At 44.4% G+C, this 26,150-nt stretch overlaps 1 protein-coding gene across 1 annotated transcript in view; it reads left to right on the top strand.

Moving 5' to 3' along the window:
* ARF3 (ADP-ribosylation factor 3) overlaps positions 1-26,150 on the top strand; it is a 40,978-nt gene that overhangs the window by 11,194 nt on the left and 3,634 nt on the right. The window contains exons 3-4 of the mRNA XM_086823767.1: positions 25,229-25,291; positions 25,473-25,491. Coding sequence (XP_086679893.1) covers positions 25,229-25,291; positions 25,473-25,491 — 82 coding nt within the window. The remainder of the gene's footprint in view (positions 1-25,228; positions 25,292-25,472; positions 25,492-26,150) is intronic.

Raw genomic sequence — 26,150 nt, forward strand, 5'->3', positions numbered from 1 at the left:
GAGAGAGAGAGAGAGAGAGAGACTTGAGACGGATTGGATCCGTACGTACGTTTTGATCCAACCTTGCTACTCTCAGTGAGATAGACTCCACAGTAGCAAATATGATGTAATTATTAGATAAATTTATAACAGAAAAGTGTGTAACATATACAATCCATCTCCTTATGACACTAATAAGTGAAAACCTCTCTCCATCTCCAAAGAGAGAGAGAGAGAGAGAGAGAGTGAATAAAAACATAGAATATAAAAAATGTTGAGAGACAAAAAAAGAAGAGCAAGAGAATGAAATAGAAGAAGAGATATAAAGACTTTGAGAAAATAGAGAATTCATAAATATCACCACGGAGAAAGGTTCCACAAGTAGACTATGTCACTATCTTGACGAAAGGTTCTACAAGTAGATTTAAAAAGGTAGGCGAATTATTTTGAGTTAGTTGTATCACTCTCCTAGATATCTATTTCAATTATTTAGTCATATCAATTTTCACAGAGCCTCAGCCAGTAGTTGCTCATTTAAGCGATCTCACACCATTAGCAGCACATATTACACGTCCTGGCTAGACACCCAGTCGGCCAGCACTGTACTGCTCTTGGCACCCTCTGGCAGCCCTCCCAAGTCTCAGAAAAATGAAAAAAAATAGGGAAAAAATACAGAGAGTGGGGAAAAATGGGAAAACACCTCATAAGGGCGGGCACACCCACAACAAAGGCCCTGGTGTATAAAACTGGACAGGAGATGACTTCTAACACACCCTCAGCTCCTGGCTGTGAAACCAACCACTGGGAGCTGGGGTGCCGCCTGAGCAAATCCTGAGAGAGCAACTTCGTGAAGAGGTCCACCGTACTGTCCTCCGTCGAACAGAACTCCAGCAAGATGTCATCAGCAACGATCTGTTCACGAACAAAGTGCCTCTGGATGACCATGGGTTCCTCCAATGGAAGCCCAAACCTGCAATGTAACCTCCTCCTGCTCCGTAAAACTGCTCCTGGGACATAAGTAGATCTCCTCGTGTCTGGATCTCCTCCCCAAACCGAGTCACTCCAACCGCGGAGTCGGACTCCATCCCCTCCTGTGTAAAAGAGTCCATGATCCTTCGCATGCCGCAGAAACCATAGGAAACGCAATCCTGCCTCCCAAAGAGACATCTGCAACCATGAGCTCAACCGCCTCATCAGGAAGCTCCCGTCCAATCTGGTGTCCATCAACCAGATCAATGAACCATACAGCTTCTGAGTAATAGAGACATCACACTGCTCACAAGGATCAACACCTGTTACGGTGCACAAACAAGTCCTGGAAACTTGATGAAACCTGTCAACCATATCAGGTATAAAACGCGTTTTTTATATATTGGACGCGACGAGATGGTACTCTTTCTCACCTGTAATCAGTTGTACCTCACTATGTGTGTCTCCAGTTCACCCAATCCAATCCGTGTCCGGGCTCTTGCAGAAAAGAGGACCCTATCCCGGCAATGGAACCATAAAACCGGTCTATGGACACATAAAGCGGTAATTCATTCACAAATAACCTGGACTTACTTAGACACACAATCAGAGAATCCTCGCTCCCTCGCTCAACAACACATTGGCCCCGAAGTCCGGCGCCCCTTGCGGTATTTCTTTATTGTTAAAAGGTTGGAAAATACAAAGCCCAAGTGCAACAAAGCACTCTACTTGCATCAGCTGAGTTTTACAAATTCTGGGAGAAATTTGCCAGCAGAACTGCACTAAAACTGTTCCATAACATCTCAGAATGAGTCCCAACTGACAGGCTCACTTCCATAGGCATCAGGCTACCCAATGGAGTCCAAAACATCACAATTCAGCTTGCTGTAATTTTCTGCACAGACCTGTTTTCAGCTCTGTTTTCAGCCCAAAATAACCCTTGTACTATCCTGGAGGACTTTAGCAAAGTCCTACTGCATTTTAGCATCAACCGGGCAACATAACAGCCCAAAAACAGCACCTAAACAGTGCTGAAACAGCATTGTATTGAAGAGGTTATTACCCTCTTCCGTCCCTGCTTTGGTGTAGGAACTAACTACACCGGTTCCTGTTCAAGAAGGCAACTAGCCTTTGCATATAAGCATGAAATTCACACAACTGTACCTGATTTTATCTGATGAGAACATTTCCATAGTCTGCAAGAGAGAGAAAGAGAGAGAGAGGCTGTGGGGAGCAAGCTCAACCCTCAATTCACGAGTTGTAGGGCAAGGGAGTGCACCACAAATGCTGGTTTTCCTGCAACAATCCACCATAATGGTTGCAAATGAGCCTCATTCAGCCCAAATTCCCACGCTTCCCTCTTCTCAATGTGGAAAATGCACATAAATTTGACACTTGGCACATTTTTAAGCCTTTTTCACATGCAATCTTCCAAGCTAAAAATCTCCTGACTGGTTCACATTCTCACAACAGTCCTTTGTCATCTTTTGGTCCCCTTGACATTCCGCACAAACTGACGCAAACACTTTTCAATTCCGACATTGCCCAAAATAGCAGTTCCCTAGATTTTAGGGATGATGTCATCTGCATTCCTTCTGGTCACATTCACATTTCGGTGGTGGCCACTTACTAGTGTAAACTGGCCTATACCCTCATTCAGTGGCCATGTCCTGGACACTGTCATTCATCTTTCAGTGCAATTCTTAGGCTTAGCCAACCACTGGTCCAAAGTCCCACTGGTTGACCCATTCTGACATTGCAATGGTCCAAGCCCTTCCAAGAGATCCTGGGGGAAAGCAATAGCAACCAAAGAGAAAGAAAAGAAAAATATATATTTATAAAGAAATGTAAATAAGGAAAACAATTGCAAAAAGTTTCACCTCCTGGTGACATACCCCCCTCTTGAAAGAAGCAAGCGACCTCGATTGCAAGTCCACATGCAAACGGATGACACAGGACGATCACAAGATTCCCCAGGTGATTAGTGTCATCGCATGTATCTCCTGCCAACGGATGACACGGGGCGATGATAGGAATTCCCCACTACCATTTGTGCCATCGCAGGTTCAAGCCTTTTAAATACATGTTTCCGGATGCAACACAGGGCGATAGCATATAGCTTGTACTATTAGTGTCACAACATGTAAATCATTCATTTGAAGCGTAACAGATACTACTTCAAAGCACTGAAGTTCATTCATTGATTAAGTCATTGACAACAAATGTCAAAACTGTACATTGCCAAACATATAATACAAATGTACAGGTCATTTAGAATTCAACTTCAAAAAGCATATTAAATCACTGCAGGTTCTAACAGGAAGGCTTCCTTGTAAAGTTGCATCAACTGAGGTGAATCAGCCAGTTCAACCTCATCCATCCATTTAGCATCCATTGGTGAATAATTTCTGAATTTCACCAAGTATCTTCTTGCAACTTGTCCTTTCACTTTTCTGTCTTTATGGGCCAGAATCTGCTCAGGAACCAGAATTTCATCCAATTCCTCCACTTCAGGCTGTTCCTCTGGCACCATATCTTCTGGCACATTGCCAATAAAAGGTCTCAACAGGCTCACATGGATCTTCCAAGTGTCTGGCAATTTCAGCCTGTATGCCACATCACTAATCTTCTCTGAGACTTGGAAAGGATCATACTATCGCAGACTGAGCTTAGGAAACAGACGTTCCTTGCCCTTTCTTTTTCTCAGTCGTGCCTTTTCAAAGCGCAATAAGACCCAGTCATTCTCTTTAAACAAGAGCTCTCGACGATGCATGTCAGCAGCTCTTTTCTGCTTAGCTTGTGACTTTTCCAAGGCATATTTGACCTTCTTATACGCTTCTTGCCATCCCTCAACATACCGATCTGCTTCAAATATCTTATCCTTTGTTTGCAGAATGGGAGGTACTTTCTTTCCACCTTCAACAATTTCAAAAGGCGCCTTGCCAGTAGAGGAATGCACTGTATTGTTGTAAGCATACTCTACTAATGGCAAATAATGCTCCCAAGTTGCCTTATGTTCTGACACATAACATTTCAGCAGATCCAAGACAGTAGAGTTAGCCTCTTCAGACTGGCCATCAGTTTGAGGATGAAAAGAAGATGAGAATTTCAAGGTCGTGCCCATATTCTCAAACAATGCTTTCCAAAACAAGCTAGTCATCCTTGGGTCTCTGTCACTGACAATAGACTGTGGCATACCATGGTATTTAAAGACATTCTGCATGAAAATCTTAACCATGTGCTCTGGTTTAATCTTCTTTCTAACAGGAATGAAGTGTGCTTGCATGCTGAATCTGCATATAACAGTCCAGATTCCATCATTCCCTGTCGTTGTCTTTGGAAGATCAAAAATGAAGTCCATGGCAATACTTTCCCATGGTCTCTCTGGAATAGGCAGTGGTTGCAATAACCCAGGTGCTTTCTGTCTATCAAACTTGACCTTCTGGCATACTAGGCAAGATCTGACATAAGCATCAAGATCACGTCTCAAAGCTGGCCAATAAAAGAAAGTCTCAACCGCTTTCACTGTAGCATCAATGCCTCGATGTCTAGCATACGGTGGAGCATGACTTTCTAGCATTACTTTCGGCCTTAACTGCATAGTCACACATAGCTTTCCATGCATCATGAGAAAGCCGTCTTTCAGAACATAGTGATCATGATGTTGATTATTCATTAGCTGCTCATAGATTCTGGAAAAATCTTCATCACTGGCATACTGCTCTTTCATATCATCCAATTCCTGGTGATAAGAAATAGAAACAGCTGACACTTGTGGTTTGCGAGACAATGCATCTGCAACCACATTCTTCTTGCCTTCCACATGCACTATCTGAAAATGGAACATTGACAGAAAATTTGCCCAGCACATGTGTTTCTCTGACAACTTTGCCTGTGTGAGAAAGTATCTGAGCGTCTGATGATCCGTTTGCACAACAAAATCAGCACCAAGCAAATAGTGTTTCCAACTGGTAAGTGCATGGATCACAGCTAGCAGCTCTTTCTCATAAATCTGATAGTTCTTCTCAGTGTCAGAGAGTATTCTACTCTCATACGCCACGACTCGGCCATTCTGCATCAAGACAGCACCAATGCTGTTCCCACATGCATCACATTGCACAACAAATGACTTAGACAAATCTGGCAATGTCAACACAGCATCTGTAGTCATTTTCTGTTTCAGGCATCTAAATGCTGATTTCTCTTTATCTGTCCATTGCCATTTAATGGCCTTCTTTTCAAGCGCATGTAACGGTGAAGCAATCTCTGCAAAATGCCTTACAAATCTGCAGTAGTAAGAGCATAGGCCAAGAAAACTGCGAACATCATGCACAGTCTGTAAATCTGGCCATGAAACGATTGCTTCAATCTTAGCAGGATCCATTGTGACACCATCCTTTGATACAATGTGCCCAAGGAAGTGAATTTCTTCTAGAAAGAATTCACTCTTCTTGCCATTAATGAGCAATCTGTTGTGTTTCAGCTCATTAAAGACTGCTGTCAGATGGTCTCTGTGCTCCTCTTCACTCTTTGAATAGACTATCATGTCATCAAAGAATGTGCCTACAAAGCTTCTGTAAGGACGGAAAATTCTGTCCATCATTCTGTTAAATGTGGCAGGAGCATTTGTCAATCCAAAAGGCATGACTAAGAATTCATAGAGACCAAATGTAGTGCGAAATGCGGTCTTGTGCACATCCTCGGGTCTGATTCTAATCTGATGGTACCCACTCTTCAAATCTATCCTGCTAAACATTTCTGCTCCTTGCAAACGATCAAGAATATCATCTATGCGCGGAATCGGAAATCTATTCTTGATCGTGTTCTTGTTCAAGGCTCTGTAGTCAATACACATTCGCCATGAACTGTCTTTCTTTTGTACTAGTAACACAGGTGAACAAAACGGGGAACTACTGGGCTGAATTAGTCCCTTCTCTAACAGCTCATTAACATGTGTCATAATCTCTTTCTGCTGGGCTGCGCTAACCCTGTACGGTGGCCTATTGGGCGGACTAGACCCTGGAATAAGAACTATGGCATGATCCTCTGGCCTCTCAGGGGGTAACTCTCCTGGTAAAGACTGTGAAAAACAGTCTCTGAACGTATCCAAGAAAGCTTTTCTACCTTCGTCTAGTGTAGACAAATCAGTTTCAACTTCATTCACTTGCTTTGCAAAAACCAAGTACGCAGAAAGATGATTTTTCATTACTGAAGTTATAGCAGAAGCAGAAATAACTGGGACAGACTCTCCTTTCAGCTTCACATCCAAAACATGAGTCTTGTCCCTATGTACAATTGTGATTTTCCTGTTGAAAGCATCCAACACTGCATGTTTCCTATGACACCATGGAATTCCCAACAGGACATCACATCCTTCCAAGGGCATGATAAGAAACTCCTCTGTGTCCACATAACTCTGTATATGCATGCGAAGTTTGCCAAGTATAGGAGTGACAGGAACTGAATGCCCAGGGCATGCCAAATCAGCCTGTCCAACTGGTCCCATCTCTTCAGCACGAATTCCCAACTTGGCTGCCAATGCCGGTGAAATAAAGTTGGCTCGAGCACCAGGGTCAAAGAAAATCAGCACTGTAGCATCTCTGATTTTACCCCATGCTCTGCACAATTCTGTAGCATTATCACATGGCTAGTCACCAACCATGTCAGGTACCAATCCTGCACTCGGCATTGTCTTCTTCTTGAGTGGCCCTTCTTTATCCTCGGCATCTTTTGCTGGCTGTTGTGGACATTTTGCAGCCATATGCCCTTTCTGTTCACAGATGAAACATTTCCCAGCTTGCATCAATGCCTTTCTCTCTTCAAATGACTTGCCATACAGTGCCCTCTTCTGTCCTTTGCCTTGACCAGCACTTTTCTGAGGCTGTGACTGCCAAGTCTTCTTCTCAAATGGCTTCTTTCCATAGAATGGTCTAGGTGGGAAATCCCTCTTCACAACTGGTTCGTGTTTGCCCTGAGGTTCCTTGTTCACTGTGCTCTTAAAGCCACGTGAACCTCCTTGTAGCAATGCATTAGCCATGTTTGCATTCTCAATGAGCTGAGTCATATTAGAAACATTGGTCTTAATGCAATAATCCCTGATTTCTTTGGGCAAACCACAGCAATACTTCTCTATTTGCTCTGACAATGGCACTGTTCTGTAGGAAGTTACTGGCAAGAGTGCATCCCAAAACTTCTTATTATACTCTTCCAAATTTACACAGTTGGCTGCATCAAGTTTGTGCCATGCTGTCATAACATCCTCTTCAAAAGTATTTGTAAGCCAGGCAAAAGAGAACTGCTGTTTAAACTGAACCCATGTAGCAGGTGCTTGTCCTTGCATCAACAGTGAAGTCCACCACTGCAATGCATTGCCTTTCAAGAAAGTAGCAGCCTTCCGCACCTTAGAAGACTCTGTAAAGTTACCCCCAGTGTATGCTGCATCAAACTGCTGAATGAAAGTCAGCGCTTTCAATTTGTCTTGCATCCCACTGAAAGTCTCAAACTTTACTGCTTGACCTCCTTCTTTGTAATCCTTTTGCACCTTTTCTGCATCAGTCCTTACTGCTCTTTGTCCACTAGGTTGAGAAAATTCAGCCACACTGATAGGTGCTGTGGGCCCCAAAGCTAGGCTAAAATAAGTTTGAAATCCGGGCTGCACACCTATATTGGCATAAAAAGGGTTCACAGCTTCCATCGGCATCATTCTTGGTGACCCTCTTGACATCAATCCTGGCAAAACTGTGGGCGGCCTAGCCATGGCCTGGAAAACAGACCCACCGCCAAAATAGCCGGGCTGGAAAACAACGAATGGAGGAATGGTCGGCATGACTCTTTGCACATTACTTTCCTGGCCATTAAATGCATGTACCTGTGCCTGTGTAACATGCTGCACTGGATCAGCTGCCACTGCTGGTGTCTGCTCTACATGCTGTGGCATCCTTGGCATTTGTTCCTGTGCCCTCTCAACTGCATGCTGAGATGATTCAGCCTGGGAATCCCCTGTCCTTGATTGCAAATACCTCTTCATCCTGGGATTCTTCACCAACTGTTCAAAGGTACCAACCATGCTCAGGAGCTGCACATGAAATAAATCCTCTTGTTCTTGTTCTTCCTCTAACAAGGCTGGCTGTACTACTGGCTCCATCCGAGCAGAGGCTGACACCTGGGCACCTGTCACCTCTATATGCTGTCTGCAAGTAGAAGAGGAACTCTCTTCGGCAGGGAGCTTACCTTTCCCTTTGTCTGTCATACTGTCAACTGAAAGTTTAAGGGAACCGGTATCCAAAGAAAGAGACGGTACTCTTTCTCACCTGTAATCAGTTGTACCTCACTATGTGTGTCTCCTGTTCACCCAATCCAATCCGTGTCCGGGCTCTTGCAGAAAAGAGGACCCTATCCCGGCAATGGAACCATAAAACCGGTCTATGGACATAAAGCGGTAATTCATTCACAAATAACCTGGACTTACTCAGACACACAATCAGAGAATCCTCGCTCCCTCGCTCAACAACACATTGGCCCCGAAGTCCGGCGCCCCTTGCGGTATTTCTTTATTGTTAAAAGGTTGGAAAATACAAAGCACAAGTGCAGGGAAAAGAATTAAAATTTAAGCACAATGCAAAAACCTAATCAAGAAGTGAGGAAATATTATTGTGGGTGCCATAAATTTTTCTAAGAGAGAGAGGCTATGGGGAGCAAGCTCAACCCTCAATTCACGAGTTGTAGGGCAAGGGAGTGCACCACAAATGCTGGTTTTCCTGCAACAATCCACCATAATGGCTGCAAATGAGCCTCATTCAGCCCAAATTCCCACGCTTCCCTCTTCTCAATGTGGAAAATGCACATAAATTTGACACTTGGCACATTTTTAAGCCTTTTCCACATGCAATCTTCCAAGCTAAAAATCTCCTGACTGGTTCACATTCTCACAACAGTCCTTTGTTAGCTTTTGGTCCCCTTGACATTCCGCACAAACTGACGCGAACACTTTTCAATTCCGACACTGCCCAAAATAGCAGTTTCCTAGATTTTAGGGATGATGTCATCTGCATTCCTTCTGGTCTCCTGACCATCTTTGACCACTATGGTCTCTTCAGAATTTGCTTAGAATTCAAGATACATTCACATTTCGGTGGCGGCCACTTACTAGTGTAAACTGGCCTATACCCTCATTGAGTGGCCATGTCCTGGACACTGTCATTCATCTTTCAGTGCAATTCTTAGGCTTAGCCAACCACTGGTCCAAAGTCCCACTAGTCGACCCATTCTTCTGACATTGCAATGGTCCAAGCCCTTCCAAGAGATCCTGGGGGAAAGCAACAGCAACCAAAGAGAAAGAAAAGAAAAATATATATTTATGAAGAAATGTACATAAGGAAAACAACTGCAAAAAGTTTCACCTCCTGGTGACATCCTCCCACGTGATGGTGCTGAGCCTGCCACTGGTAATCAACGACGAGTAAAATGCTGAGTACGAAGAGGGCAAATGTGACAGCAACGTGATGGCCATGTCCTCTGACGATATCTCCTTCCCAGCTTGAAGAACTTCCTGCTGAAGAGCCTGCAGCTTGTGAATAATATCCCGCATCGTCAACGACTTTGCAGGGCTCATAACCCACATCTGTACTTCCAAGGAAATCCTCTTCATGGGCGATACCCTGTTGTAAAGTGAGGCCAAATGCTGCCATATACCTCTGGCCAGCGTCATATGCTTTACATGATTAATTACCTGTGGTGTGCAATTGAGGAAAATAAACGAACGGACCCTTGCGTTGACACGATCCCACATCTGTGTCTGGGCCTCCCGGTCCTTTCGGGTTGACGGTAACTCCCCTTCCTCTACTTCCGGCCGTGGAACACCAACAACGACGAAATCGGCGAGGTCGTAAGACTCCAGAACAGATTCCATCATCACCTTCCATATGTCGTTGTTGCTCTCGTCCAACTGACGGTCCACCGGGAACGTGGGGAGTGTCGGGATATTTACATGTCTCTCGGCCATCTCAAACAGATCTGCCATAGCGGGGATGTACTCTGAAAAGGGTGGGTGGGTGGGAACAAAGAAGAAATAAAACATGCAAGTGGCTGTCCAGCAAATCAGCCCGCCTTCCTCTTGCACCTTCTCTTCCCGATCAGCCCAAAACAGTCCACCAATCAGCCACAAAACAGTCCCCCTCTTGCTCACAAAAATCCCAAGACCTATCTAGAGCCCAGGGCTCTGATACCATGTCAGAATACGCAGTGGAGATGATGACCAAATCTGGGAACACGAGCAAAAACGCAAGCAGAAAAACAGCACAAGAGAGAGAGAGATGTAGGCGTGTAACTCTGCTCTATATACACAAGAAGATCCTGAGAAATGATACAAATGAGGTATGGGGGCTGGGGTCCTATATATACCTCCCTAGAGGGCAGTCGGCCAGCATCAGGAGTGCCCACGACTGATAAAAAAGACCCACGACTGCATAAATGCAGTCGGCCAGCAAACTGGTGCCCACGACTGATGAAAACCAGTCGGCCAGCAGCAAGAGTGCCCACGACTGATAAACACCCAGTCGGCCAGCACTGTACTGCTCTTGGCACCCTCTGGCAGTCCTCCCAAGCCTCAGAAAAATGGGAAAAAATAGGGGAAAAATACGGAGAGTGGGGAAAAATGGGAAAACACCTCATAAGGGCGGGCACACCCACAACAAAGGCCCTGGTGTATAAAACTGGACAGGAGATGACTTCTAACAGGGGTGCCACTGCGTTTTGGGGCCAATCGGTGTTCGTGTATTGTTTGCAGGAGCACTCTTGCTCCCCCTGTTTGTTTTCCTTTTCTAGGTCTTCAAAGGTGTTGAAGTGTTTTGTGTGCGAGTGTTTGTTTTGCACCGCCCTTTGGTTTTGTCTGAAGACCAAGGTTGGTTTACACCCTTGGTCTTGTCCTTCTTCTTGGATAAACAATCCTTGGACAAATGTCCTCTAAGAGAAACGACTCCGACCTTTCTTTTGAACTGAGGAAAGTGCCTAGTCAGAACTGTTGATTGACACCTTCAACTTACCCTGTAAGACGAGAACGGACTTCTCCTCCAAAAGTAGGGAGCTAAGATCATCAAAATCCAATTGAGTGGATGTGACCTGGCACCGCAAAGATCAAGAAATCACATCATAGTCTGGAGGAAGCTTGGTGAGGATAAGAGCAGCCAATTGAGAAGAGGACAAAGCAGCACCCATAGCTAGTAATTGGTCATGGATAACCTTGGCCTTCATGAGAAAAGATTGCATGGAATTGTCTTCAGGAAATAACAAACCGTAGAGCTGTCCCTGCAAGGTAACTGCCCTCATCGATGAATCTCGTGCAAAGAGATTCTCCAACTTTGACCATACCTGATGAGCACTGGAGAGAGTTTGCACTGTCGGTGAGACCTCCTCGGTGATTGGTCCGCACAAGCACAGAATGCGCCTTGGAGTCCCGATTCTCCCAGTCTTGTAATTCCACATCAAATTCATCCTCCTGATCCTGAGTCCACCTCCTTGAGTTTTGAGGACGCTCGGGCTTTCTTTCAGTGCCCTGAACAATGTCCCACAAACCCTTGTGGATGAACCAGACCAGCATCTGAAGCTTCCAATGAGCGTAGTTGGGTCCTTTCAACTTGTTATCTTTGTTCGTACAGGGGGGAGCCATATCCATGTTAGATATCATCCCCTACTTGCTGGCTTCCTATTTGGTGTCCTATTTTAGCCTTTAGGGCTGACCATGTTAGTCTGAGGGGCTGGTCACCCCTCACATATATGTTACCCATATTTATTCTCCATTTATGGTCCTGAGTATTTTTCCTAGTCGTGGAGATATTTATCACCAGTCGGTAGCCTTCATGTAGAGGTATATATAGCCGGCATGCCTCCCTCATATTTCATTGCTTGCCTAGCTTGTCTAGCTGCAGTCCCTCACATACGAGGTTCTCCCCACTTGCGTGGGACATGTATTCCTTTTGGTGATGATATTGAGAGCGGGTTCTCACTTGTGTTTCCTCTCCATCTCTCTCTCACTCTCTCTCCTGTGTTTCCACTTGCCCTTCTTCCGCTGCACATTCTATCATGGTATCAGAGTGTCGGCGATCTTCAGTGTTGGATGCTCCCTCCTCTACCTCTTGCGTTTTTGCGTGTTTCAGCAAGGTGGACAGAACTATGTTTTTTTTTCTTAGAAGCTATTACTGGTCGCCTGCCTCTTCCAGGTGTTTCTTCTCAGTAGCCCATGGTCATCCATACCCGGTTTGACCTTCTGAGACTTCCTTCACACCTGTTTTTTGCACTGTTTTTAGGGTAGCAGCACATAGTTTGCTGCGTTTTTCTACAGGTGGCTCTCTATAGCAGTTTGCAGCAATTCTTAGCATTCATAACCCCCCCTCCCCTTAGTGCTGGGCGCCTGTTTTGTACAGGCTAGCAGCAACATATCTGCTGCGTTTTTTTCTTCTACAGGTTTCTGATGCTGATTTGCCGATCTGAGGCTTGGGTGTACCTATTTCTTTTGCGCTTCCAGAGTTTGCCCGTTCTAGAGCCCCTTTTACCTCTGTGTAATCAGATTTGCAGCCATGGTTGTTGCGTTTTTCTGAACCGATCTTGCTGGTAGCTCTACCTTCACCTGGGCTTCATCTGTTGGACCCGAAGGTACCTTCTCTTCAGTGTTTTTCCTCATAGGAGGTGTGGACACTGGTTGACCTGAATTTTCAGGTTTGTAGCCCTTGTTTGGCTGCGTCTTCTTCTCCAGTGGACGCAGATCACTTGCAGAGGGGATTTCTGGTGTGGATTGTGGCTTTGGAGGCAGTTTGGTACTTGAGGAGGATATTGAATTTCTGATTTCAGTCAGTGTTTTAATGATTTTGGAGCATCTATACCTGCGTTTTGTTCCTGGCCTACACGGTTTCCCGGTTTCTTCATGTTCCTTGCCTTCTATTGGCAGTGGAGTGCTGTTTTTTGCTAGATAGCAGTGTTTTGGCTGCATTTTACTTCCCACATGAGTTTTTCTACACTCTGAGGGGGCCTATCTCCAGCTACTTCACTTGAGGATTAGTTTCAGGAGCTGTTTTGTATCAGTGGAGACTTTCTTCTGTGACAAGAGTTTCCAGATTTTGGAGGAGAGTAGTGATCTTTTCAGAGATCCTGAGGAGAGTTTATTTTGTCCGAGCTTGTGTTCTTTGCAGTGTTTGTAGAACAAGGAGGGTGTTTTGTCCTTTCACATGGATCATTTATTTTTTGCTGATTCTTGGGATCTGATTCTACTTATGGAACAGTCTTCTGCTTACTGTGATGCTTTTGAGGACTTTTTTTGGAGGATGGTTTTTTGGACCCAGTGGGATGCTTTGGATCTGTGGTTGCTAACCGTGCCTGGGGCACAGTGATACTTCCATACTTTCAGAATCAGGCTGGGCTTGTACCAGTCCGACGATTCCTTTTTTAAGAGGGGGATGTGGAGTCCTTTCATCTTGCGATGCCCACCTCAGTGGCGTGTACTTATGTACAACATTGGGCAACTCATGGTATGGAGTTTGAGTAGATGGACCCCATCTTTTCTACAGAGTATTTACATCTTGCGATGCTGACCTTTTCAGAGTATGCTTTTGTACAGCATTTGGCTACTCTTGGTACAGAGTTGGAGCAGATTGACTCTTTCTTTTGAGGGTTCCAGTGAGGAGCAGCTTGCTCCTCGTAGGATTGATTATCTACATGATCTGATCTTGGTTGGTAATGAGGTTTTTCATACTTGTATGCCAATGTTGCAATTGCAGGCTCAATGGTGAAAAGCCCCAAAATTAATGCAATTAATATGCTTTTTTTTTTGAATTTTTTTAAAATCGTAGAAAAGAAAATTAGTAAATATATTACTGAGCTTGTAGTGGGCGGCTTCAACAGGTCGGAAGATGGGCAGCAGGTACAGTTGGCACACAGGTTCAGTCGACAGCTCGGCAGCTTTAGTTGACACAGAGCAAGGCTTGGCGGCAAACAGCTTCAGTTGGCGGCGCAAGATAGGTGGTGCAGTTGGGTTGCACAGAGCAGTTGCTGTAGCTGAGCGGTGCTGGACAACAAGTTGTGCTGGGCGGCGCAAGGCAGCAGCTGTAGCTGGGCTTCGCAGGACAACAGGTTCAGGTCGATGGGTAGCACAAATTGAAAGGACAGCTGGTATGTGCTGATGCAATGCACGGGCTGTTCTAGAGCAATGTACGGGCAGCAGGGCGATCAGCCTAATGAAAGGCTCTGATACCAATGTTGGGCTTGGGGGAAGACCTGCATAGAAACACGACCAGAGGCTCAAGCGTGGAGTGAACTTGATAGACAGAAAACATATAGGTGGAAAAGGTACTCACTAATGATAATAATGTACAAAGTACAATGAGTACATAAAAGCCTAGAGCAAGGTGTGTTAGCACATTCATCCCCAGTTTCTACCCATTTTTGGTGTCCTTTTGGTCCCATTTGTATGGCCCTTGATTGTGGGCTGGCCACCCCTATTTTACATATTTTTCTGGGATTTTTCCCAGCCCTTTTGGTATTTTACCAGTCGGCCAGCTCCTCTGCTCCAGTCGGCTAGCTTATTGAGCTCCAGTCGGCCAGCCCTCCTCACCTATAAATAGGTGGGGCTGGCCTCTTATCATTCATTCAGTCTTGTACATATTTTGCTCCCTTACTTATGAGACTTGTAGTGTCTCTTGCTTGGGACTGTTTTGCTCCAGTATATTGAGCATAGTTCTCTCCATATCTCTCTCTCTCTCTTGCACTCTCTGTTCAGCACATTCTAGTGCCACTCTGGTTCCGCTCTGTGCTCTCTTTCATGGTATCATCACTCCCGGTTTAGCAACCTCTATGCTGCCCCAGATTCAGCACTGTTTTCAGCACCCTCTCCTCTGCGTTTTCTCTCAGATTTGCAGCCCTTCGCTGCTGCGTTTTCTGGACAGCACCTGCTGGTCACTTCTCTTCTAGATTGGCTTCACCAATTGCAGCCATCAGGTATTTTCTGATCAGCTTTTTCTTTCCACGTGGAGGTTGGACACAGGCGGCCTGTTTTTTCAAGACAGCAGCCTTCTGTGTGCTTCGTTTTCCTCTCCTGTGGGCTTTCCCCTTTGCAAAGGGGGTCTGTGGTGTTGCAGGCTTTGGTGGCATTTTTGGTACCTGTGGAGGACACTTCTTCTTCAGAGTTTGTGCGTTTTTCTTGAGGAGAGCCCAACCTACTATCCTTGTTGTTGCCTTTCCCTCTTGCACCCTCTTACAACATATTCTCGGGTGATGTCCAGCCTCGTAGGGCTGCGTTTTGGTGGGAGGAAAGACCCTATATCAGTGTTTTCTGATTTGGACAGTTTTTATCTTATGAGGGTTGGTTCTATTGATTGGATCAATGATGACAACTTCAGATTTGGCTCCCGTACCACTCTCTTGTTATTTCCTTGATGAGGCCGACAAGTTGGATGGTGGTAACTTTCAGTCATGGAAGTTGCAGGTTACTTCTATTCTCAGGGAGTATGGTTTGATGGAGTTTCTCTCGTTCAAGAATTGGTGCTTGCTGGACATTCCCTTTGCGGAGGATGTGTGTCGGTGGAGGAAGACGGACGGATAGATCTATGGCTTTCTCCTCCTAAATTGTCAGGATTCGGTTCTTTGACACTTCATCTATGCTCCTGATGATGCTTCTACCTTCTATGTGTGGCAGTTGCTTTGTGACCTGTATGGTGATGCCAGTGATCGGCAGATGCTTTCTGCTTCTGGGTGCTATGTAGCCAGTGATCTTATTGATACTTCTTTTGGAGATGCTCGTGCAGGGAAGGATAGTGGGCTAGTTTTGCTCACTGTATCGGAGGAGTTTGTTTCTCCCGTTGCCTTGCCTTCAGTTTCTGTGCATTCTTCTCCTTGCCAGGATGAAATCTCTGGTAATGTTTTTGAGGAAGATAGTGGGCTATCTTTGCTCACAACTTCTAAGGGGGATTTTTCTCCTATTGCTTTGCCTCCGACTCTTTCTTCGACAACCAGTGACCATGGTCCCTTTGCCTTCTATGGAGGAGCCTGCTTCTACGCTATGTAATGCTATTGAGAAGGCTACTACTACTTCAATTACCACTACAGTGGATGTTCCTCTTCTTCTTACTCTGTGTGAGGATTCTGGATTGTGGTCAGGTGTGTCCGTGATCGTGTCGGGGCACAGTGGTGCTTCCAGGGATTGAAGGATTGGGATTTGGATTTGGATTTGGTTGGGCTTGTGGAGTCTCGACATCAGTTTTCAGAGGGGGCAGTTGAGTTCTTACATCTGGCGATGCCGACCTTCGAGGAGGGTGTGATATGCAGCGGAAGTCTTTGTATTGGTTGATCCTGTCACACAATATGCTCACACCGTCTTCTGTATCCTGAGTTTCGTGAGTTTAGCAATCCATTTCATTTACTTCAAACTTTAAAGAGATGAGAGAGAGAGAATCCATTTCATTTACTTCAAACTTTAAAGAGATGAGAGAGAGAGATATGAGAACTGTACACTAGATTGGGTCCCGAATTACCCACTGAAGGGCCCCCTATCCCGATAACGAGATAGTATTTGCTTTATTACTTTAGAGAGAATGACTTTGGACTGTAGATAAGCCGAACGCAAGATCTGGGAGGATCAGAGAGCGGCTGATCTGTACACTGCTGTAGAAACACCTCAATGACTTGATCTTGAGCCTATGCACCCTTCCCAAGGGCATGAGGAAGGGGCTGCACACCTGAGGCTCAAAGAAGAAGAAGGTGGACTGTTCTACACACTGTTAGAATGCTGAAAACACATATGAATGCTGTGTTACCTTCACCAGATGACTGCTGAATGTGTGGATAATGCACAGAATGCTGGACACTGATGCAAACAACAGTTTCAGGGCTGGAAACTGTTGTAGACTGTTGCTTCAGGGCTGGAATCTGCTGTGGACAGAAACGCTGAGCTGTGGAGGATGCTGTGGACTGAAACGCATGTGAATCAGGGACTGCAGGAGCTGCTGCTGTACGGCTGGGACAGAAACGCAGCACTGTTGCAGCTGGATCAGAAAACGCAGGTGTATACAGGCTGCAAACTGGCGTTGAACTGAGAGTGAAGGGTATGCTGAATCTGGGCCTGAACTGAGTGCTGAATTCAGGGCTGAATGCAAGCACCTAGGGCTGAATGAAGCTAGGGTTTCTCAAGGGCTGGAGAAGCAAGCTTATGGGCTCTAGGGTTGGATTAGTCTTGGGCTGAAAGCAAGAAAGAGGAGAGCTCTTAGCACAATGAAGACTGAATGAGGAAAAGAGGCTCTAGGCAAGCCTATTTATACTAACTGGAGGTTGGTCATTTAATAAAGTTAATATTTATAAATGCCCGATAATGCAAATAATGATAAATAAATACTAATAAATATGGAAAAAATACCAGATAAATCCTAGTAAATTCCCTAAGGCTTTGGGGATGTTCTAAATGATGCACAGGCATATGTATGCATATTATGCAAGATGCAGAGTGCTTTCTGATGCAAACCCTAAGGCTTCTACTGACCCTACATGCATGAATGATTCTCTCCAAGTGGGTTAAGGGACTTGACTGACTGATTGACCCGCCAAGGCTGAGGAATGACCTACGTAGCTCGTGCCTGACTTATCCTGGACTGAGGATGTACAATGGGGTCACGGCGTACGACAATTATCATCCTATTGGGTTCTAAAACTGTACACATGATGCACTTCTGATGATGAGCCATCTTGTCACCATGCACTGAGTGCAGAGTGCATGTGACAGAGGGTGCTATTATACAGCATTTGGCTACTCTTGGTACAGAGTTGGAGCAGATGGACTCTATTTCTTTTGAGGGTATTATCTTCTTGGAGCTACAGGCTTCTAGGGATTCCTGTGACACTGTGTTTATATTTGGGTTTGGCACCGATATTTGGAGCAACACGACACAACCTACATGGTTGTTCTCTTCTAGAAGAATAGTGTACCTGGCAGCTTGTACTGTTACTTTTGTAGCTGAGTTGCTCTGGAGATTGCTTGTGGAGCTTTCCTGGTATCTGTGGTTGCTGCTTTCCTTTGTCTTTGACAGAGGACAACTTCTTCGGCTTCTCGGAGTTATGTTCAGCATCTGGTGTTGAGAGGGGGTGTTAGCACATTCATCCCCAGTTTCTACCCATATCTGGTGTCCTTTTGGTCCCATTTGTATGGCCCTTGATTGTGGGCTGGCCACCCCTATTTTACATATTTTTTTGGGATTTTCCCCAGCCCTTTTGGTATTTTACCAGTCGGCCAGCTCCTCTGCTCCAGTCGGCCAGCTTATTGAGCTCCAGTCGGCCAGCCCTCCTCACCTATAAATAGGTGGGGCTGGCCTCTTATCATTCATTCAGTCTTGTACATATTTTGCTCCCTCACTTATGAGACTTGTAGTGTCTCTTGCTTGGGATTGTTTTGCTCCAGTATATTGAGCATAGTTCTCTCCATATCTCTCTCTCTCTCTCTCTCTCTCTCTCTCTTGCACTCTCTGTTCAGCACATTCTAGTGCCACTCTGCTTCCGCTCTGTGCACTCTTTCAAGGTGCCCAACACACATAAGTGTGTTCACACGGGGAAAAAACCTGTGTCTAGCCACGGGGAAAAAGTGCTCGTAAGCTAGGCTCACACCTGAACTAGCCAGGAGTGGCCGGATGGACATGACCAACACTGTGGGTGTCTGTCTGCATGGTAAATTTACTGAACTTGTCAACTATTCTCATACACCGAGTATTCCGAGATCCGGTAGATGCGGGAAGTGGTCCAACAAAATCCATTGAAATGTCGTGAAAAGAACCCTCAAGAACGGGCAATGGTTGAAGCGACCCTGCCTGTTTGGTGTGAGGTACTTTCACTTTCTGACATATGGGACATACAGAAACATAGTTGTATTCATCCCTGTGCATCTTCGGCCAATAAAATGATCTTTAACTTCTCCAAAGTACTGTTGATCCCGCTGTGACCACCAACGAGTGAATCATGGGCATCATGGAGGAGTGCGGGTCTCTTCTTCCTGAGAACACATAGTCGACTCTTGTAAAAGAGCCAACTGTCCTGAATGGTATAGTGACCCGGTTCTGAATAAAGGGCCATACTGTAAGGAGTCTTGAATTCTGGGCAATTTGCATATTGTGTCTTCATACTATCTAAGTCCTTTCCTTGTATCTCCAACACATTGGATTCCTGTGCTGTCTGAATACTACCTTTCCGACTAAGAGCATCTACAGGGTTGTGCTTACCCGTACATACATCATTTCGCCAAACTGTCGGAACAGCTGACTTCACGGATGTTGTCTATCGTTTCACGGGACACTTGGCATAGTCCGTAACCACTTCAAGGCCTGGTTGATCTACACAAGACATATAGTTTTATTAAGATGGTCAAAAGTCATAGCCGAAGTTGAAGGAAATGACTACCGAAGATAGAGCGCTCATTAAAATCTTCGAGCCAAACATAAACCTTGAGCAATATCCCCAAAAATCCTAATAGAATTCTAGTGAAATTGAATACATCTCTTAATAATTTTTTACATGGCACATCGGCTAGTTGATTAGTATGATTTTTTTTCTCATATATGTCACATTGGCTAGTTGATTAGTATGATTTTTTTTCATGTATGATTTTCTTTCTTGGATCATGGATTTTGTCTTTCTATCAACTATTCTTGCATGTTATATCGTGTGTACTTGTCCAAGGCTCTTGGGTATCATTGTTGCAAATTATATTTATTTGGTCTCAGGGTTTAGAGGCACAAATGTCAAATTCGAGAATGTTTTGAGTAACCTATTGAATCTATCATCCTACTCACTACCCATAAAAGAGTTATATACATTTCTAGTTTCCATAATACTAAAAGAGGAATTCCTACCATATTGTAGGTTTAGAAATTTTAAGCAAAAAAGAATGATGTTCACAGTAAATTCCCTTTCATAAAGAAAAGACTTCCATTGTTTCAAGCATAGTTGTTTCTCGTACTGGTATGAACCCATTCGTACCGTAAGGTTCGTACGGTATGGTACCGTACGATATTGCACCTTTTTTTTCTCTCTCCCCCACCCCCCCGCCCTTTCCCCTTCCCCCTTCCCTCCTCCCCCTCCCCCCTCCCCCCCCAACCTTGAGAAAAAAATTCCAAATGCTAAAAAAATAATAGAAATCTTGCTTTAAGAAGATCCCAAATGTCCACAATACTTCGTAACTTTCGTGTCTACTTAGTATTCCATATGGGGTTACTGAGAGACCTAAAAAATATGGCAAGGTAGACTGGTAGTGTACACTTGATTGGTAGGATGAGAGAATCTTGCTACATTACTTGGAGATCCGTGGTATAGGTAGGCTAGACAGTCAGATCCTCAAGTTATGTACGAGGGAGAAGATTTGGACATGGCCATTTTGATCTAGAGAGAAGTCCCCAAACCTATCACCCTAGATGCACTGCTTGTATTTGTGCAAGGACGGTCCCTTAGTCATAAACGCTACACTGGGAGATGTTTGGTATTGCATTACCGGTTCCTTTTTGGAGACAATTGGAAGATCCAACTAGGAGAGACACATCTCCATGTTTTGGTTCCTCAAGCACTGTAGACTCCCCTCCCCCCAACCTTCCCTCACATTCAAGCTTGAAGCTCCATAGTTTGTAAGTGTTAAAAAAAAAAACAGTATTTTATCGTACGGTATTCGAAAATTTCATATCTTACCGAAAATTCCCGTACGGTATCGTATCGTGACAACTATGGTTTCAAGGTTGTGATAACCCCTAGCAATTCTTTGTCATAGACAGAATAGTTCTTTTTTGCATCATTCAACTTCCTGTTGTAACACGCCATGGGTCTTTCTTCTTGTAATACTGCTCCAATGGCGAGATTACTTGCATCGGTAATCACCTCGAAGGGATCATTGCATGATGCGTGTTTGAGGACTAGTGCTTCGGAAGCTGCCTTTTGCAAAGCAAAGAATGCCTCTAAAGCCTTACATGTGACTAAAATCTACTGTCTTCTAGTCTTCACGTTCTTGAGCAAATCTGTCAATGGTGTTGTAAGGTTGAAAACCGATCCATATGCGAGCTATACACTTGGCAAAGATCCACGAAGGATCGTATCTCTTAGGCTGTCTTTGGAACATCCCAATGGAGGATTGCCTTTATCTTCTTAGGATCAAGGCGAATTTCGTCTGAATTGATCACGTAGCCCAAGTATTGAATTTCTTGAACTCCAAATATGCTCTTCTTCGCATTGATCTAGAGTTCGTTATCTCGCAAAATCTGCAAGACCTTTTGCACATCCTTTTGTAGTGGCAAAAAAAATTAAGAATGTCATCCAAAAAATGAATAGATATTTACCGATTAGGACGGCAAAGACTCGAGACATCATCTTGTTGAAGGTAGCCAGTGCATTGGTTAAGCCAAAAGGCATGACCATGAACTTGTAATGACCTTGTTTTGTTCGAAAGGCCGTCTTCGGGATATCGGCTTCGAAGAGTGACTTGATGATAGCCACTTTTGAGGTCAATCTTTGTGAAGTACTTAGCACCGTTGAGTCTTTTGAGGATGTACTCTATCCTTGGCATGGGGAACTTGTTCGTGATTGTCAACTTGTTCAAGGCTCGGTAATCTGCATAGAGATGTGAGGTCTTATCTTTCTTTTGCACAAAAAGAATTGGTGCAGCAAATGGAGAGAATGAATGCCGGATGAATCCAGACCTAAGCAACTGTGTGAGTTGCGTCTCCAACTCAGCATCCAATGCCTTGGAAAGACGATACGGAAACTTACTGGGTGGCTTCACTCGAGGTACCAAATCGATACGATGGTCTTCAGGATGAGAGGGTGGGGGTTTGGGTGTGGGAGATCATCTTGCAACATGATGGCCTGAAACTGCTGGAGGAGTCTTGTCATCTGTGACTCTAATGGAGTAGCGGTGGATGTTGATATCTGTTGTGGGCAGACATAGATCATCGCACACTCTGCTCCCTTTCTGATAACTCTACTAGCCTGCAGGTGGGAAATGAGCGGAATATCTTGATTCCTGAATGCTCTGATCCACGCGGATGATAGTAGGCTTGACGATCATGAAGGTGTCTTGCCTCCAATTAGGAATGGGTGCATATTGGCAGAACCATTGAATCCCTAGGATCATTTCGCACCCTAGGAGGGGCAAGAATGAAATCCCTCTAAAGCTGGGCCTTCTGGACTGTGAAGGGGAATTGTTGAGCTTTCTGGGAGATATGGGTACGTAGGCCGGGAGTGAACCCATCTACGTCCAAATGATAAGGCACTAGGGCACATCTCATCTTGGTTGCCAACTGAAGAGAGATGGCATCTTCGGAACTACCCATGTCGAAGAGAACAAATTGTTGTCTCTTCACTGTGCCATAAGCTCTGGTAAGACCCTTTTGAAGCTCCTCAACTCTGCCCTTGTGGTTATCATCGAATACCACTGTGGGTACTCGCATTCAAAGCGAGCAAGAGCTGAACAACATTGGTGGTTGAGGGAGGGGGTGGTAAAGTTATGGTGGTAGCCATTGTAGAGGTTTGTTGCTTGCCTTTTTTCGCTTGCCATTTGGAACAATCCTTTTTTGCATGTTCCGTGTGGTGGCAGAAAAAGCAACGGTTCTCTTTGAAGTATGCTGCTCCTTCTTATCCAACTGTAGAAATACTCCTGTAAGGCCCTCCTTGATCTGTGTCTTCTTGGGTCCATCTTGTCGTCCTTTACAGTAGAAGAGCTATTTTGGTCCTTCCGTTGGTTAGACGCTTGGTTCTTCCAATCCCCGAATGAACTGCTTTAGCTTCTCCTCCTCTGACTGCCCCTACTACTGAGTTAATGTGATCACTTTGTTGGAGTAGGTTAGCATAGGGGAACCGTTTTGGGTGAGTTTGTAGAACTTGTCTTCGAGATTGGTCATGTACTGCGGAGGTAGAAACCTTGTCTTCAGATTGGACATGAAGGTGTCCCAATCGTAGTCCGATAAGCAGGTGTAGGGATTTGTGTGCAAACGGGGCCAATGCTGCCACCAAGTGACTGCATCACGTGTGAGGGGTGGAATCTCTAGATGGACATGGACAACAGCAAGCATGAGTATTTGCTTTATTTCTTTTGGAGATTTGAATACAAGCTGAATTGTGTCCACAAGACTGAGCGGACAAACTGATTGACCAACCGCCAAACGCAAGGACAAAGTGACCAAACACTGGGTAGAACTGGGCATAAGCTGTAGGCAACTATGAAGCTATCTTTGGAGAGAATACACCAGCCTGAGATTGAGGGATGGTGCTCTGAGAACCCTAGGAAGAGGCTGAACTTTGGATGCCTTGGGCTTGAGAGCACAAAGGATGCTGAAGTATGCAAAGGCAGGCTGCCTAAGCACACATGCTTGAGAATGTAGACTTGAGTTTTATCTTATCATTTTAGACCATGGTAGGATCCACCCTTTTATATGTCTCGGGAAGCTGGTCGGCTGGCTTTACCGCTGTCGGCGCTTTTGTCTGCCACGAGTGGGATAAAATCAATATTAAATTCTTAATACTGTCATGGGGTCTGTAGTTGATGGCTGATTGTCTTCAGGCCGTGCCGACTCCTATGAGGCCCCATATAAAGGCTGCCAACTCGATCTTCATGCTAGCTGATGGTGATTTTCACTCTTAGCAAGGCTTACCCTTCATGGGTTGGTGGGGCTTGTCCCTACTATATGGATGCAACTAACATGCTTCTAATGCATTCTACACCTAAGGTTGACAACTAAAACACAGGAGGGAGAGGAGGGAGCATCCAACATTGTTCTTCACCGACGCTCTGATACCGATACCGTGATAGAATGCACAATGGAAGATGGGAAAGTGGAAACATAGGAGAGAGAGATGGAGAGAAAACACAGGTGTATACCTGCTCTCAATATCATTAACCAAGAATACATGTCCCGAGCAAGAGGAGAGAAGACCTCGTATGTGAGGGACTGCAACAAACAATGCTAAGCAATGAAAAAGAGTGAGGGTATGCCCGGCTATATATATGCCCAAATGTAGGCAAGCGACCAGCTCACGACTAGGGAAAAAGTGTCCAAGACTCCATAAAGTGGGGATAAAATATGGGAAAAATATGTGAGGGGTGACCAGCCCCTCTAGCTAACATGGTCAGCCCTAAAGGCTAAAATAGGACACCAAACATGAAGCCATCAGCAAGGAGATGATGTCTAACAGAACAACCAGCCATCTTGTACTGTATAATCACTTGGTTTTGAACTGTAGAGTCTTGAATTCCATTAAGTTTGCATACTGTGCCTTCATACTATTCAAATCTTTGCCTTGAATTTCCATCACAATGGACTCCTGTAATGTCTGAATGGTGGACTTCCTACTAAGAGTGTCAGCAATAGGGTGATGAGTGACAATGCTATCTCTAGCTCCTAGCATCTCTTTCAGTCTACTGACATGAAAGACTTGATGAACTTTTACATTATGAGGCAATTCTAGTCTATAGGCCCTCTCTCCGATCATTTGAAGGATCCAAAAAGGTCCATAGTGCCTAGGGGATGGCTTCCCAACCTTCTCCATCCGTAATGTCTCTGAACTCTTGGGTATTCGCAAATACACCAACATTCCCTTGGATAGTTCCCTTGGCGAACGTTGCCTATCAGCATGAAACTATGCTCTAGTTTGAGCACTTTTGATAGAATCTCTAGCTCTAGCTAACATCTATTGCATATCCTCCAAGAGATCCCTAACCACATCATTTTGAATACCCTTGAGTCCCATAACTACCGGAGATCTAGGTTGGTATCCGTACATCAATGTAAACGGACTGTAACCACTGGCTGCATGCTTAGCATTGTTATGGGCAAATTCAACCTTGGGGATGTACCTCTCCTAGTTTGATGGTCTCTTGGAGATGTATGCAGGAAGCATATCCTCCAAAACCCAATTCACCCTGTCTGTCTGCCCGTTGGACTGAGGATGATCAGAGGAACTCAAACTCAGCTTGGTCTCCAATTTCTGGAAGACTAGATGCCAGAAGTGTCCAATAAACTTCAAGTCCCTATCACTCACTATGTCACAAGGTAAACCATGAACCTGAAAAGCATATAAGAATATAGTGAACCATGGTTTCAACGTTGGAATAATCAGCCGCTTCTTTATATTATCTCATACTTGGCATCAGCTTGTTTCATTCACTTTCTTGTGGTACAAATTGCAATATTGTTTGTGAGTGCCATTTGTAAGAAATTTTGTTATTGAGTGCCGCTAGTAAGGTTTTTTTTAAGTGAGGACCACTAATAAGAAATCTGGTGATTTACAGCCATTGGATTCAATGTGGAAACTGTGCAGTATAACAACATAAAGTTCCAAGTATGGGATCTAGGTAACCTGTTATTATTTTCTTCCAAGTATGGGATCTAGGTAACATGTTATTATTTTCTTCAAGTTATTTCTTTTCTTCTGATTATCTGATAGTGGATATTTTAAAACTTGGACTGTTCTTTTTCATCAGAAATCTAATTCGCTACAATTTTTGTTTCTTTTTTTTTTCTCCTTTGGGACAGGGGGGCAGACAAGCATCAGGTGGGTGATTTTGTGGAAGAATGATTTTTGATTTGCATACTATTTTCCATGTTGAGAACCTTGTCTTAGTGTTTGCATTCATCAGTAAATAGAAAACTTGAATTAAGATGTTAAAAGAGCTCATTATGCAGAGCTTTTCTAACAGATAGCTTTCAATGGAAAACTTCCTGAACTTTGCATCTGTCGGCAGCTCTGACTTGAATGTGTTTTTACAATCCCACATCCTTATCCTTTCATGCTATAATGTCTCAATTTTACGTCTTCCTTTTATGATCTTGTGATCAATCACATGTGTTTATGACTTGGCTTTTTATATGCTCCTCCTGTTTTCTTTGGATTACACATTTTCCAAGGAACACATGGAAAGGCCCTCAACATATATCGAAACAAGACATGTAAACCAAGGAAAGATAGAGGAGAGAGGGCACGCAAGGTAAGGAGGGATTTGTATCATCAAATATTGAGCAGGGATGCTTCTTTTGTGGAAAACTCTTTCAAGGTGGGACCACTTCCAGATGGCATTCTAACCCATTTCCTAAGTCCTCCACTTAGAGCTGAGTCCTGTTGTCACAAAATTCGTTTTGATTTTGCAAGCAAGACCATTTTCAAGGTCTTATAGTGCTCAAGTATTTGTACAAGTAAGATAAATTACTTTGCAT

The sequence above is a fragment of the Cibotium barometz genome, chromosome 30, assembly GCF_041138505.1.
Source record: "Cibotium barometz isolate CiBa-2024 chromosome 30, ASM4113850v1, whole genome shotgun sequence".
Classification (NCBI taxonomy): Eukaryota; Viridiplantae; Streptophyta; class Polypodiopsida; order Cyatheales; family Cibotiaceae; genus Cibotium; species Cibotium barometz.